We start from the raw sequence: 15469 nt of genomic DNA, 5'->3' as shown, positions 1-15469 counted from the left end.
ATCATCAAAGGTAAACGATTAATTTGATTGCTTTTCTGATTTTCGTGACCAAGTTACCTGCCGCTAGGTAGGTAAAAAAAAGTGCAAAATCAATCCCAGAACAATAGCAAAGGACCTTGTGAAGATGCTGGAGGAAACAGGTACAAAAGTATCTATATCCACAGTAAAACGAGTCCTATATCGACATAACCTGAAAGGCCGCTCAGCAAGGAAGAAGCCACTGCTCCAAAACCGTCATAAAAAAGCCAGAGTACGGTTTGCAACTGCACATGGGGACAAAGATCGTGCTTTTTGGAGAAATGTCCTTTGGTCTGATGAAACAAAAATAGAACTGTTTGGCCATGATGACCATCATTATGTTTGGAGGAAAAAGGGAGAGGCTTGCAAGCCGAAGAAAACCATCCCAACTGTGAAGCATGGGGTGGCAGCATCATGTTGTGGGGGTGCTTTTCTACAGGAGGGACTGGTGCACTTCACAAAATAGATGGCATCATGGAGCGGGATCGATTTGGAAGTGGAGGGTCCGTCATGGTCTGGGGCGGTGTGTCACAGCATCATCAGACTTAGCTTATTGTCATTGGAGGCAATCTCAATGCTGTGTGTTACAGGGAAGATATCCTCCTCCCTCATGTGGTACCCTTCCTGCAGGCTCATCCAGACATGACCCTCCAGCATGACAATGCAACCAGCCATACTGCTCGTTCTGTGCATGATTTCCTGCAAGACAGGAATGTCAGTGTTCTGCCATGGCCAGCGAAGAGCCTGGATCTCAATCCTATTGAGCACATCTGGGATCTGTTGGATCGGAGGATGAGGGCTAGGGCCATTCCCCCAGAAATGTCCAGGAACTTGCAGGTGCCTTGGTGGAAGAGGGGGGTAACATCTCACAGCAATAACTGGCAAATCTGGTGCAGTCCATGAGGAGGAGATGCACTGCAGTACTTAATGCAGCTGGTGGCCACACCAGATACTGACTGTTAATTTTGACCCCCCCTTCGTTCAGGGACACATTATTCCATGTCTGTTAGTCACATGTCTGTGGAACTTGTTCAGTTTATGTCTCAGTTGTTGAATGTTATGTTCATACAAATATTTACACATGTTAAGTTTGCTGAATATAAACACAGTTGACAGTGAGAGGATATTTCTTTTTTTGGTGAGATAGGTTTTAACATTACAGAGTGTTCTTTAGCTTTAGCTGGTCTTTTTTGTAGCAGTTCATCTCGTGTTTTCCCCAATGCCAAATTTCACAGCTTCATCCACACATTGTGGGGAATAGCCTCTTCTTAGAAACCTATTGCGCATCTCTGCTGCTTTTTTTTAGATAGTCCTGAAATGTTGCAAGTTGGGGAGGGGGTCACACCTAACTCAAGTTGGGGGGGGGCGTTCGGGTACACACCTAGCTCGGCCATTACACAATTTTTTAGTAAAGGCTGAATAATCTATTGTTCAGCTAACAAACCATCCTGCTACGCTTGTCAAAAACGAATAATAATAATTATTTCCCTTTCCACACTTTCCATGTTAAAGATTCCAATTGATAAAGTGTTTTTAGCCACAATCGGCCCCAACCCCAATTAATTCATTTGGGCACAGTCGAACCTGCTCCCTGCTTGTTATAATGAATGAGTTTGATACACCTGGTATCGGATATGGCTGAAAAAAACTTGATAAATAGCGATTTTCGTAAATTAACTAAACAACAAAAATATGTGCACAATCGTTTGTCTCTACGTTAACGAACGTATTCCTCTCAATTGTACATTTTATGCTTGACTTGTTATGACGTTATAACAACGTACATTTGCTTCCCCGTAATGTTCTGTCAGCCGTCTTTGCTGAAGTCACTGGGGACATGTGGCCTGCGTCAAATTCGTCATTTGAACCACTCAATATGATTGGTCATATGAAAACCTTGGAACCCAAATGCATAATGAGTGCTCTAACTCCGCCTTGTGGTGGTCTGGAGTAATGAAGCCGTGACACTGGGTACCTCTAAGTCCGCCTTGTGGTGGTCTGGAGTAATGAAGCCGTGACACTGGGTACCTCTAACTCCGCCTTGTGGTGGTCTGGAGTAATGAAGCCGTGACACTGGGTACCTCTAACTCCGCCTTTGTGGTGGTCTGGAGTAATGAAGCCGTGACACTGGGTACCTCTAACTCCGCCTTGTGGTGGTCTGGAGTAATGAAGCCGTGACACTGGGGAACCTCTAACTCCGCCTTGTGGTGGTCTGGAGTAATGAAGCCGTGACACTGGGTACCTCTAACTCCGCCTTGTGGTGGTCTGGAGTAATGAAGCCGTGACACTGGGTACCTCTAACTCCGCCATGTGGTGGTCTGGAGTAATGAAGCCGTGACACTGGGTACCTCTAACTCCGCCTTGTGGTGGTCTGGAGTAATGAAGCCGTGACACTGGGTACCTCTAACTCCGCCTTGTGGTGGTCTGGAGTAATGAAGCCGTGACACTGGGTACCTCTAAGTCCGCGGTGTGGTGGTCTGGAGTAATGAAGCCGTGACACTGGGTACCTCTAACTCCGCCTTGTGGTGGTCTGGAGTAATGAAGCCGTGACACTGGGTACCTCTAACTCCGCCTTGTGGTGGTGTGGAGTAATGAAGCCGTGACACTGGGTACCTCTAACTCCGCCTTGTGGTGGTCTGGAGTAATGAAGCCGTGACACTGGGTACCTCTAACTCTGCCTTGTGGTGGTGTGGAGTAATGAAGCCGTGACACTGGGTACCTCTAACTCCGCCTTGTGGTGGTCTGGAGTAATGAAGCCGTGACACTGGGTACCTCTAAGTCCGCCTTGTGGTGGTCTGGAGTAATGAAGCCGTGACACTGGGTACCTCTAAGTCCGCGGTGTGGTGGTCTGGAGTAATGAAGCGTGACACTGGGTACCTCTAAGTCTGCGGTGGTGGTCTGGAGTAATGAAGCCGTGACACTGGGTACCTCTAACTCCGCCTTGTGGTGGTCTGGAGTAATGAAGCCGTGACACTGGGTACCTCTAACTCCGCCTTGTGGTGGTCTGGAGTAATGAAGCCGTGACACTGGGTACCTCTAATTCCGCGGTGTGGTGGTCTGGAGTAATGAAGCCGTGACACTGGGTACCTCTAAGTCCGCGGTGTGGTGGTCTGGAGTAATGAAGCCGTGACACTGGGTACCTCTAAGTTGTGTAAGCTCACAACTTTTAAAGGAGGAACCACTGTATATGTTTTTTACTGTTTGTTCTTCATCTCCGTTTTGGATAGATGACTCTTTTTGTTGCTGTTTGTTTTCCAATTTTCCCAGAAGTGGTTAGATTCTACGGATTCTTCAATTATATTGAGCTGATTTCTGATGTGCTCTTCCTTCTTTTTCCAGAGAGTATTTCTGTATTGTTTTAATGATTCACCATAGTGAAGGCGTAGGCTCAGGTTTTCTGTATTGTTTTAATGATTCACCATAGTGAAGGCGTAGGCTCAGGTTTTCTGGGTCGCTATGTTTTTGTTTGGATAGGTTTCTCAATGTCTTTCTTAGGTTTTTTGCATTTTATCAAACCATTTTTCATTGTTGTTCATTTTCTTAGGTTATCTGCTTGATATTTATAGATTTGATAAGAAAGCTGAGAGGTCAAATATATTGTTTAGGTCTTCTTCTGTCAAGTTTACACCTTCACTATTACAGTGAAACCTTTTGTCCAGGAAATTGTCTAGAAGGGATTGCATTTATTGTGGCCTAATTATTTTTTGGTAGATTTCCACACAATTTTCCTTCCCTCTATAGCATTTCTTAATATCATTCAGTTCCTTTGGTTTTGATGATTGAGCATAGCTCTGTTCAAGTAGAGTGTGAATATGCAGTGATCTGATGTGATCAGAAGTGTCAGTGGACTGCTGTGAACGCTCTAAGAGACTCTGGTTTGAGGTCAGTGATAAAGTAGTCTACAGTACTATTGCCAAGAGAACAACCATAGGTGTACCTACCATAGGAGTCCCCTCGAAGCCTACCATTGACGATGTACATACCCAGCATTCCAATAGAGCTGCAGAAGTTGTGACCCGTTTTTGTTGCTTATGTTGTCGTAGTTGTGTCTAGGGGGGCATATGGGGGAGGGAATGCTGTCACCTCCAGTTAGGTGTTTTTCTCCCTGTGTGCTGAGGGTGTCAGGTTCTAGAAAGAGAGCATTCAGGACTTCCATGACGCAAAATGTAACGCCTCTCAAATGAACATCTAGCGGAAGATTAACACTGACAAGATCCTGCCTTTACATTCAGTGCCAAGGCAGCTTCTAGGATTATAAATGTAAAGAAGCAGCAACTCTAACCTCATGCATTAAGGAACTGGCCCAGAAATAACCAGCTGACTAAATAGGTTTCACCTGAAAGCGGTCCAGCGGTTCAAAAAACAAGATTGCAGCATTAAAAGTATTAGGTGTGATCCCACCAAGCCCCGTGGCTGACGAGGAGGAGAAAAGGTGTGATCCCACCAAGTCCCGTGGTGACGAGGAGGAGAAAAGGTGGGATCCCAACAAACCCCGTGGCTGACGAGGAGGAGAAAAGGTGTGATCCCACCAAGTCCCGTGGTGACGAGGAGGAGAAAAGGTGGGATCCCACCAAGCCCCGTGGCTGACGAGGAGGAGAAAAGGTGTGATCCCACCAAGCCCTGTGGCTGACGAGGAGGAGTAAAGGTGTGATCCCACCAAGCCCTGTGGCTGACGAGGAGGAGAAAAGGTGTGATCCCACCAAGCCCCGTGGCTGACGAGGAGGAGAAAAGGTGTGATCCCACCAGGCCCCGTGGCTGACGAGGAGGAGAAAAGTTATGATCCCACCAAGCCCCGTGGCTGACGAGGAGGAGAAAAGGTGTGATCCCACCAAGCCCTGTGGCTGACGAGGAGGAGAAAAGGTGTGATCCCACCAAGCCCCGTGGCTGACGAGGAGGAGAAAAGGTGTGATCCCACCAAGCCCTGTGGCTGACAAGGAGGAGAAAAACAACTCTCACAGTTTAGATAAAGACTCTGCTCTGCACAGATGGGATTAGTCACCACAACCACAAGATTCACATAACTCCCCCTCTCTTTTCTTCTCTCCCTCTCTCTCTGATTTACAAGGATTGGCACAGGTGTATATATATATATGTATATATATATATATATATATATATATATATAAAAATATATATATATATATAGAGAGAGATATAGAGAGATAGAGAGAGAGAGAGAGAGAGAGAGAGAGAGAGAGAGAGGTCCAGTTGCCAGGACCACGAACACAAATTCCATCTAGACACTGTTGCCCTAGAACACACAAAACTATACATATCTGTGGCACTGATGTTTAGGCTGAGTTAACTTAACACAAAGCTGTGAATGAGCTGAGAGACAAGGCAAGAAGGGCCTTCTATGTCATCAAAAGGAACATGACATTTAAAATACCAATTAGGATCTGGCTAAAAATACTTGAATCATTTATAGAACCCATTGCCCCTCATGGTTGTGAGGTCTGGGGTCCGCTCACCAACCAAGAATTCACAAAATGGGACAAACACCAAATTGAGACTCTGCATGCAGAATATCCTCTGTGTACAACGTAAAAATACCAAATAATGCAAGCAGAGCAGAATTAGGCCGATAACAGCTAATTATCCAAATCCAGAAAAGAGCTGTTAAATTCTACAACCACCTAAATGGAAACGATTCCATAACAAAGCAATCACCTACAGAGAAATTAGCCTAGAGGAGAGCCCCCTAAGCAAGCTGGTCCTGGGGCTCTGTTCACAAACACAAACAGACGCCACAGAGCCTCAGGACAGCAACACAATTAGACTAAACCAAATCATGAGAAAGAATTTACAGAAATAATTTACAAAAAAACTGAGCAAACTAGAATGCTATTTGGTGCTAAACAGAGAGTACACAGTAGCAGAATACCTAACCCACAGTGACTGACCCAAACTTAAGGAAAGCTTTGACTATGTACAGACTCAATGAGCATAGCCTTGCTATTGAGAAAGTCCACCGTAGGCAGACCTGGCTCTCAAGAGAAGACAGGTTATGTGCTCACTGTCCACAAAATGAGGTGGAAACTGAGCTGCACTTCTTAACCTCCTGCCAAATGTATGACCATATTAGAGACATATTTCCCTCAGATTACACAAACCCACAAAGAATTCCCACAAAGAATAGCTATTGGGTGATATACCACATTGTGCCATCACAGCAGCAAGATTTGTGACCTGTTGCCACAAGAAAAGGCAACCAGTGAAGAAGAAACACCATTGTAAATACAACCCATATTTATGTTGATTTATTTTCCATTTTGTACTTTAACTATTTGCACTTAATATGACATTTGAAATGTCTTTATTATTTTGGAACTTTTGTGAGTGTAATGTTTACTGTTACTTTTTATTGTTTATTTAACTTTTGTTAATTATCTACTTCACTTGCTTTGACAATGTTAACATATGTTTCCCATGCCAATAAAGCCCTCAAATTGAATTTAACTGAGAGAGAGATGGGCCTCCACATCATCACACTGTGTCCACAGCTCTGTCTGATTGGTCCATGTCACTGACCATGTCATCATCCTAAATCCTAGGCAGAGAGGCAGAGAGGCGGGCAGCAGCAGCCCTTTGATCAAGTCCCAGCCAGTTTTAACAGCTTCTTAGCAGCAAGCATGGCACGGCACGGCTCGCTCCTCTTTCAGCGTTTACCTCTGAACACATTACCTACACCACTTTGTAGAACCATAAACCTCACTGCTCCTTTTCTGGTGGCTGTGTACTTTTAACCAAAGAGTGTATCTTCTGACTGACTAGAATGACTACTGGGCCTGTTCAGGCCAGCTGTGTGTAACTCAGTGAGTGCAGTCTTGCATTGAAAGGTGGATAAATTGACAGTTATGAGATTTTAAGTCAAGCATTATCAAAAGTTCTTACCTGTAGGAGTGAAGGTAAAAGATGGTACTGTTGGTCCAAGCAGAGGTCCACGAAAGGGGAACGAGAGAGAAAAACACCATTAATATAACATAACATAGCAACACATATATTTCTCTTGAATCCAACGAGCAACACACAACAGGGTTCTCTTTACTCCACACACAACAGGGTTCTCTTTACTCCACACACAACAGGGTTCTCTTTACTCAACACACAACAGGGTTCTCTTTACTCAACACACAACAGGGTTATCTTTACTCCACACACAACAGGGTTCTCTTTACTCCACACACAACAGGGTTCTCTTTACTCAACACACAACAGGGTTCTCTTTACTCAACACACAACAGGGTTCTCTTTACTCCACGCTGTTAAAATGAAGTGCTTTGTGACACTAAGACTAGTGGCAACTATGCTGCCACCAAATTCAAGGAGACGAATCCTTAACTTTACTAGAGTGCTGAAACACATCATCCTGAGGATGTTTGAAACATGGGACTGTGTTATAACACCACTTAATCATTTATTTATGCATCTGATCCTTTGCCAGTTTAACCCATTTTGAGAGACATTGTTGAGCACAGTGCTCAATTCACCAGCATTAACTGGTGGTGTTACAGCCAACATTGCAGGATACTGTGTTTCCCTCTACTATTAAGAGTTGTGGGAATGGGTTGTAAAATAATCATACAATCTAAAAATGTTGAATTACCCACAATCCTCTAAACACAGAGCCACTGTGGGAAGATAGGAGATTGCAAGGAGATAAAAACCAGACTTCAAATGAGTTCAATCACTTGATTTTCTCTATAGTTGGTTATCCTCTTATAAAATTACATACATTTTAAGAAACAGATTCAGTTCTATTGATCCTTCATTTTTGGAGATAAAATCATTGAATCATTGAATACATTTGTATTAAGTACATCTTGGTGTTTTTTTGAGTCTACAGTGCCTTGCGAAAGTATTCGGCCCCCTTGAACTTTGCGACCTTTTGCCACATTTCAGGCTTCAAACATAAAGATATAAAACTGTATATTTTTGTGAAGAATCAACAACAAGTGGGACACAATCATGAAGTGGAACGACATTTATTGGATATTTCCAACTTTTTTAACAAATCAAAAACTGAAAAATTGGGCGTGCAAAATTATTCAGCCCCCTTAAGTTAATACTTTGTAGCGCCACCTTTTGCTGCGATTACAGCTGTAAGTCGCTTGGGGTATGTCTCTATCAGTTTTGCACATCGAGAGACTGAATTTTTTCCCATTCCTCCTTGCAAAACAGCTCGAGCTCAGTGAGGTTGGATGGAGAGCATTTGTGAACATGTGTTTGTCTGCTTTCCACCAGACACTGGGAGATGAATTCACCTTTCAGCAGGACAATAACCAAAAACACCACGCCAAATCTACAATGGAGTTGCTTACCAAGAACACAGTGAATGTTCCTGAGTGGTCGAGTTACTGTTAAGACTTAAATCTACTTGAAAATCTATGGCAAGACCAGAAAATGGTTGTCAAACTAAGATCAACAACCAATTTGACAGAGCTTTGAAGGTAATACATGAGCCAATATAGCACAATCCAGGTGGTCAAACGCTTCGCGTTCCTAGGAAACTATGCAGTTTTTTGTTTTTTTACGTGTTATTTCTTACACTAGTACCCCAGGTCATCTTAGGTTTCTTTACATACAGCCGACAAGAACTACTGAATATAAGATCAGCGTCAACTCACCATCAGTACGACCAAGAATATGTTTTTCGCGACGCGGATCCTGTGTTCTGCCTTACAACCAGTGTAACCAGGTGTGGAAAGATCATATAAACTTTCCCAGAAATACAGATTTAATCACAGCCAAAGTATTGACAAGGTGCTATGAATATTTATATAAATGAGATATTTCTGTATTTCATTTTCAATTAATTAGTAAAAATGTTAAATAATGTGTTTTCACTTTATCATTAAAGGGTATATTGTGTAGATGGGTGAGAAATGTTTTATCCATTTTGAATTCAGGCTGTTGTCAAGGGGTATGAATACTTTCTGAAGGTGCTGTAGCTATCACTGAGGTACAGCTGTCCTCACCTCTTCATCTCCTTTTATTTATGTAAACACAACCTTTAATGCCACAATTATTCCCTCTTGTTTGGATTCCTGCTCTGCTCTCCTTGAAGCTCAGAGCAGCTGAATAGATTGGTCTATTTGGAAGGTTTAATCTGTCTGCGGTTCGGCTTTGAAGAGGAGAGAGATTGACACTTGACATGTGAGGTGCTCGGTGAGAAATATTAACGTGATTGAAAAACTCAATCAAATTACCACAATGAGATGAGACTGTCAGAGACAGCTTATTCACTGGCTGGACGAGACATCATATCACACAGACTCACGCACACACACACACAAGCATGCACGAATAAACAAACACAGGCGCACGCACACAGACACACACAGACCGCAGGGACACACGGACACTCTGTCTCCTCCTACAGCTCCAGTTCAACCCACTTCACACTGAGTCCAGCTTGTTGCTTCATGTGGTTGCAATTATACTCTTCTTCTCTCAAAACATTCTTGGTTACCACTTCCAACAAAGACCATGGCCTCTTGTGGTTTTAAATAGCAGAAATAGGGGGTTGAGAAAGAGAGAAAGAGAGAGAGAAATAGAGAGAGAGAGAGAGAGAGAGAGAGAGAGGGGGGGAGAGAGAGAGAGAGAGAGAGAGAGAGAGAGACAGAGAGGAGAGAGAGATATTTGCCTACTGTGCTCAGAGAGTTAGAGTTAATGTGAGGAAACACTGACACACTGCTTAGCTCCTCTGGAAGAAAAGGAAGGGGTCCTCATTCATGGTCTCTGGAGCCAAACTCAGCTTCTCCACTAGCCTCTCTCTCTCCAGCCTCCGAGCAGATAACTGTATTCACAAAGTCTTCAGAGGTCCTACTGATTGGCCACAAGTTCCGCCCTTTGATTTCAGCACCCCGAAAAATATATCTTTATATTCTAATGTTACCCAAGACCTCCATAAACACAACAAAATGATCATTTTTGCGCAAATATATACTAAATATATGTACTAAGCTGTTGGAATGTTGCAGTCAGAACGACTTCTGATTGGCTCAAATTGGGGTCCCTTGAGGATTTTCTCTAGTGTTAAAAGCCTTGTATGTGGGCATAGCATGTGGGCATGGCTTCATTTTGAACATACCACACAACCCTTTTCCATGAAGAAGACCAACCCTGTGATTTTAGCATCTGTCTAACCATAGCAACACAGATTAGAGTTTAAAGCACACTAGCACACAATGCAGTCAACCTCCAAGATGTACACTGTCAATTCTATAGTCTATAGAGATATCAAAGTCCATTATGTTCACTATAAACCAACATTAATGTTCAACCATGATAGAGCTCTGAGGTACCATGGGTGGAAACTAAGGCTTTTCCAAAGCAATGATAGGTGTTTTAGGTTCATCCAGGTTTCTCTCTCTTTTCCATGACTCACAATAGGCAATATGCCAGAGGTGGATTCAGACCTAAGCCAGTATATTGTTTGTGTCTCCAGGTTGAATGGTGTACCTCTCCTGACCCTGGCACTCAGCAGCGTACCTGAGCCCAGCAGAAGGAGGTAGGGGTATGGGGAGGGTATGGGGAGGGCATGGGGAGGGCATGGGGAGGGGGGAGGGTATGGGGAGGGGGGATGGGGAGGGCATGGGGAGGGTATGGGGAGGGCATGGGGAGGGCATGGGGAGGGCATGGGGAGGGTATGGGGAGGGTATGGGGAGGGCATGGGGAGGGTATGGGGAGGGCATGGGGGGGGGATGGGGAGGGTATGGGGAGGGCATGGGGAGGGTATGGGGAGGGCATGGGGAGGGCATGGGGGGGGAGGGCATGGGGGGTAGGGTATGGGGAGGGCATGGGGAGGGTATGGGGAGGGCATGGGGAGGGGGCATGGGGAGGGCATGGGGAGGGTATGGGGAGGGCATGGGGAGGGCATGGGGAGGGCATGGGGAGGGTATGGGGAGGGCATGGGGAGGGCATGGGGAGGGCATGGGGAGGGCATGGGGAGGGCATGGGGAGGGCATGGGGGGTATGGGCATGGGGGGGTAGGGTATGGGGGGCATGGGCATGGGGAGGGCATGGGGAGGGCATGGGGAGGGCATGGGGAGGGTATGGGGAGGGCATGGGGAGGGCATGGGGAGGGCATGGGGAGGGCATGGGGAGGGCATGGGGAGGGCATGGGGAGGGGAGGGCAGGCAGGCAGCAGCTGCAACGCCTACAGCCGCATATTAAACCAGGCAGCACAGGAAAGAGCTACACAGAAAGCCTAATAGCACTCCATCATACTCCGTAAACTATTGTGGGCAGAGGTTGGGCATGTACTGAACCCTGTCACATCGGATCCAGTCAGGTAAACTCCCTGCAGGTTAGGTAGGCCGTGTCCACTACTAGAGAGCACATAGAATCTGACACTGACAGAGAGTGAAAAGCACAATGGTATGGTAAGGAATCTTATGCAACAGTATGACACAATGTTTCAAACTCTCATTTGCATCATAAGCTTTCACTCAAAACTATTCCAAAAGTATACTTCAAGCTAGAGAAATGTTAGTTTCTCCTTGATTCATGCTCATCATAGCAAGTTGTTCTGTCTTTCCAGACACATTCAGGTGGGAACTGCTAACAGAAACTGGTGCGACCGGAAGACGCACTTCAAAAGAAGAACTACACACACAAAAACACCCTGGCAGGATCAGAGAGAGGGAAATATGAAACAGAATAGAGAGACTTCACTGCAGGAGACAGATCCATTTTTACCTGCAGATGTTCAAGGGCTTTTAACTTTCTCAAAGTACTAGGGACCATTTTCAGACGGTAGACCTCACCTCAAGTCAAATGATACAGCACGATGCAAGACTTTCATGAAAGAGGAGGCATTGTTAAGGGGATGGAGGGATTGTTGAGGGATGGAGGGATTGTTGAGGGGATGGAGGGATTGTTAAGGGGATTGAGGGATTGTTAAGGGGATGGAGGGATTGTTGAGGGGATGGAGGGATTGTTAAGGGGATGGAGGGATTGTTAAGGGGATGGAGGGATTGTTGAGGGGATGGAGGGATTGTTAAGGGATGGAGGATTGTTAAGGGGATGGAGGGATTGTTGAGGGGATGGAGGGACTGTTAAGGGGATGGAGGGATTGTTAAGGGGATGGAGGGATTGTTGAGGGATGGAGGTTGTGAGGGATGGAGGATTGTTAAGGGGATGGAGGGATTGTTAAGGGATGGAGGGATTGTTGAGGGGATGGAGGGATTGTTGAGGGATGGAGGGGGAGGGATTGTTAAGGGGATGGAGGGATCATGGAGGGACAAGGGATGGAGGGATTGTTGAGGGATGGAGGGATTGTTAAGGGATGGAGGGATTGTTAAGGGGATGGAGGGATTGTTGAGGGGATGGAGGGATTGTTGAGGGATGGAAATTGTTAAGGATGGAGGGATTGTTGAGGGATGGAGATTGTTGAGGGATGGAGGGATTGTTAAACTATGGAGGGATTGTTGAGGGATGGAGGGTTGTTGAGGGATGGAGGGATTGTTGAGGGATGGAGGGATTGTTGAGGGATGGAGGGATTTTGAGGGATGGAGGGATTGTTGAGGGATGGAGGGATTGTTAAGGGGATGGAGGGATTGTTGAGATGGAGGGACTGGTTGAGGGATGGAGGGATTGTTGAGGATGGAGGATTGTTGAATGGAGGATTGTTGAGGGATGGAGGGACTGTTGAGGGATGGAGGGACAGGGAAAACACCCTGGAGGATTGTTAGGGATGGAGGGAAATTGAGGGATGGAGGGATTGTTGAGGATGGAGGGATTGTTAAGGGATGGAGGATTGAAGGGGATGGAGGGATTGTTAAGGGATGGAGGGATTGTTGAGGGATGGAGGGATTGTTAAGGGGATGGAGGATTGTTAAGGGATGGAGGGATTGTTGAGGGATGGAGGGATTGTTGAGGGATGGAGGGATTGTTAGGGACGGAGGGATTGTTGAGGGATGGAGGGATTGTTGAGGGATGGAGGGATTGTTAAGGGATGGAATTGTCAAATGATGAGGGATGGAGGATTGTTGAGGAAAGATTGCAAGACTTTGATGGAAGAGGAGGGATGGAGGGATTGTTAAGGGGATGGAGGGATTGTTGAGGGATGGAGGGATTGTTGAGGGGATGGAGGGATTGTTGAGGGATGGAGGGATTGTTGAGGGATGGAGGGATTGTTGAGGGATGGAGGATTGTTGAGGGATGGAGGGATTGTTGAGGGATGGAGGGATTGTTAAGGGATGGAGGGATTGTTGAGGGATGGAGGGATTGTTGAGGGATGGAGGGATTGTTGAGGGATGGAGGATTGTTGAGGGATGGAGGGATTGTTGAGGGGATGGAGGGATTGTTGAGGGATGGAGGGATTGTTAAGGGATGGAGGGATTGTTAAGGGATGGAGGGATTGTTGAGGGATGGAGGGATTGTTGAGGGGATGTAGGGATTGTTGAGTGGATGGACGGATTGCTGGGGGGGATCGAGGGATTGCTGGGGGGGATGTGATACAGTAACTGGAGTTTTTAAGGATAAATTAATTGAAAACTAAGAGCGGCTTAATTGAGAGCTGATATGAGAGTAGGCGTAGGAATCACAAAATGACCCTTAACCACTGATACAATCTCAGCTATTTTTCATCCTATTAACTGTTACATTAAGGGTTGAGAATAGAGTTACCTGATCCTAGATCAGTGCTTGAGGACACTTTGAGCTAGTGATTCCAGTGTGCTGCCATTAGGTGAGGCATGTTGTACTGACCCTTGCGGATGCCTGCGTAGTTAGTGCTGAGGCCACTCCTCTTCTTACGCTGTCGGTAGAGCCAGATACTGAACACCATGAGGATGATCCAACATGCCGCTCCTATCCCTGCTATGAAGGCCGGCTGCTTCACCACCTCACTGATCTGTTGGGACAGGGTGTTCTCTGGCTCCAACACACCCTCCGTCACATGTCCTGATGAGTCTAGAGGGGGGAGAGAGGATAGGAGGAGAGAGGATAGGGGGAGAGATGATAGAGGGAGAGAGGATAGGATTGGAGATGGGCGGAGGATGAGGAGGTGAGAGGAGAGGAGATGGGCGGAGGATGAGGAGGTGAGAGGAGAGGGGGCAGGAACAGGAAAGAGTAAGAGCAAAGAGAGGGGATAGAATGATGAGGAGAGGGGTACAGGGTGAGGAGATGAGAGGAGAGGAGAGGGGGAGTACAGTGTGAGGAGATGAGAGGAGAGGAGAGGGGGGGTACAGTGTGAGAGATGAGAGGAGGAGAGAGAGGAGAGGAGAGGAGAGGAGTACAGTGTGAGGAGATGGAGGGAGGAGAGGAGAGGGAGAGGAGTACAGTGTGAGGAGATGAGAGGAAGAGGAGAGGGGAGTACAGTGTGAGGAGATGAGAGGAGAGGAGAGGAGAGGAGAGGACAGAGGAGTACAGTGTGAGGAGAGGAGAGGGAGGAGGGAGGAGTACAGTGTGAGGAGATGAGAGGAGGAGGGTACAGTGTGAGGAGATGAGAGGAGAGGAGTACAGGAGTGAGGAGGGATACAGTGTGAGATGAGATGAGAGGAGAGGAGAGGGGTACAGTGTGAGAGATGAGAGGAGATGAGAGGTGAGGAGAGGAGAGGAGTACAGTGTGAGGAGATGAGAGGAGAGGAGAGGGTACAGTGTGAGGAGATGAGAGGAGAGGAGGAGGAGAGGAGGTGTGAGGAGATGAGAGGAGAGGAGAGACAGTGTGAGGAGATGAGAGGAGAGGAGAGAGGAGAGGAGTACAGTGTGAGGAGATGAGAGGAGGGAGAGGAGGGTACAGTGTGAGGGAGATGAGAGGAGAGGAGAGGGTACAGGTGAGGGAGATGAGAGGAGAGGAGAGGAGGTGAGAGGAGAGGAGGGAGACAGTGTGAGGAGATGAGAGGAGGAGAGGGGAGTACAGTGTGAGGAGATGAGAGGAGAGGAGAGGGGGGTACAGTGTGAGGAGATGAGAGGAGAGGAGAGAGGGTGACAGGAGATGAGGAGAGATGAGAGATGAGAGGAGAGGAGGGAGTACAGTGTGAGGAGATGAGAGGAGAGGAGAGGGGTACAGTGTGAGGAGATGAGGAGAGGGAGTGGGGAGATGAGAGGAGAGGAGAGGGTACAGAGAGAGAGGAGAGGGGGTACAGTGTGAGGAGATGAGAGGAGAGAGGGGTACAGGAGGAGATGAGAGGGGGAGGAGAGGGTACAGGTGAGGAGATGAGAGGAGAGGGAGAGGGGTACAGGTGAGGAGATGAGGAGATGAGAGGGGTACAGGTGAGGAGATGAGAGAGAGGAGGGGGGGGTACAGGTGAGGAGATGAGAGGAGAGGGGAGGGGTGAGGGATACAGGGGGAGAGAGATGAGAGGGGGTGGGTGAGGAGATGAGAGGAGAGGGGGAGATGAGAGGAGGGGAGGGGTACAGGGTGAGGAGATGAGAGGAGAGGAGAGGGGACAGGTGAGGAGATGAGAGGAGGAGGAGAGGGGTACAGGGTGAGGAGATGAGA

At 46.8% G+C, this 15469-nt stretch overlaps 1 protein-coding gene across 1 annotated transcript in view; it reads right to left on the bottom strand.

Annotated features, from left to right (window-relative positions):
• The window catches only part of robo1 (roundabout, axon guidance receptor, homolog 1 (Drosophila)), a 423568-nt gene that overhangs the window by 61400 nt on the left and 346699 nt on the right, over window positions 1-15469 (bottom strand). Inside the window, exons 18-19 of the mRNA XM_042296381.1 lie at window positions 13735-13938; window positions 6913-6939 (exon numbers count right to left, since the gene is read on the bottom strand). Coding sequence (XP_042152315.1) covers window positions 6913-6939; window positions 13735-13938 — 231 coding nt within the window. The remainder of the gene's footprint in view (window positions 1-6912; window positions 6940-13734; window positions 13939-15469) is intronic.

Source organism: Oncorhynchus tshawytscha, linkage group LG13 (genome assembly GCF_018296145.1).
Source record: "Oncorhynchus tshawytscha isolate Ot180627B linkage group LG13, Otsh_v2.0, whole genome shotgun sequence".
In the NCBI taxonomy this organism is placed as follows: Eukaryota; Metazoa; Chordata; class Actinopteri; order Salmoniformes; family Salmonidae; genus Oncorhynchus; species Oncorhynchus tshawytscha.
The sequence above is the reverse complement of the archived record's forward strand: the minus strand, read 5'-3'. Positions and strand labels throughout refer to the sequence as shown.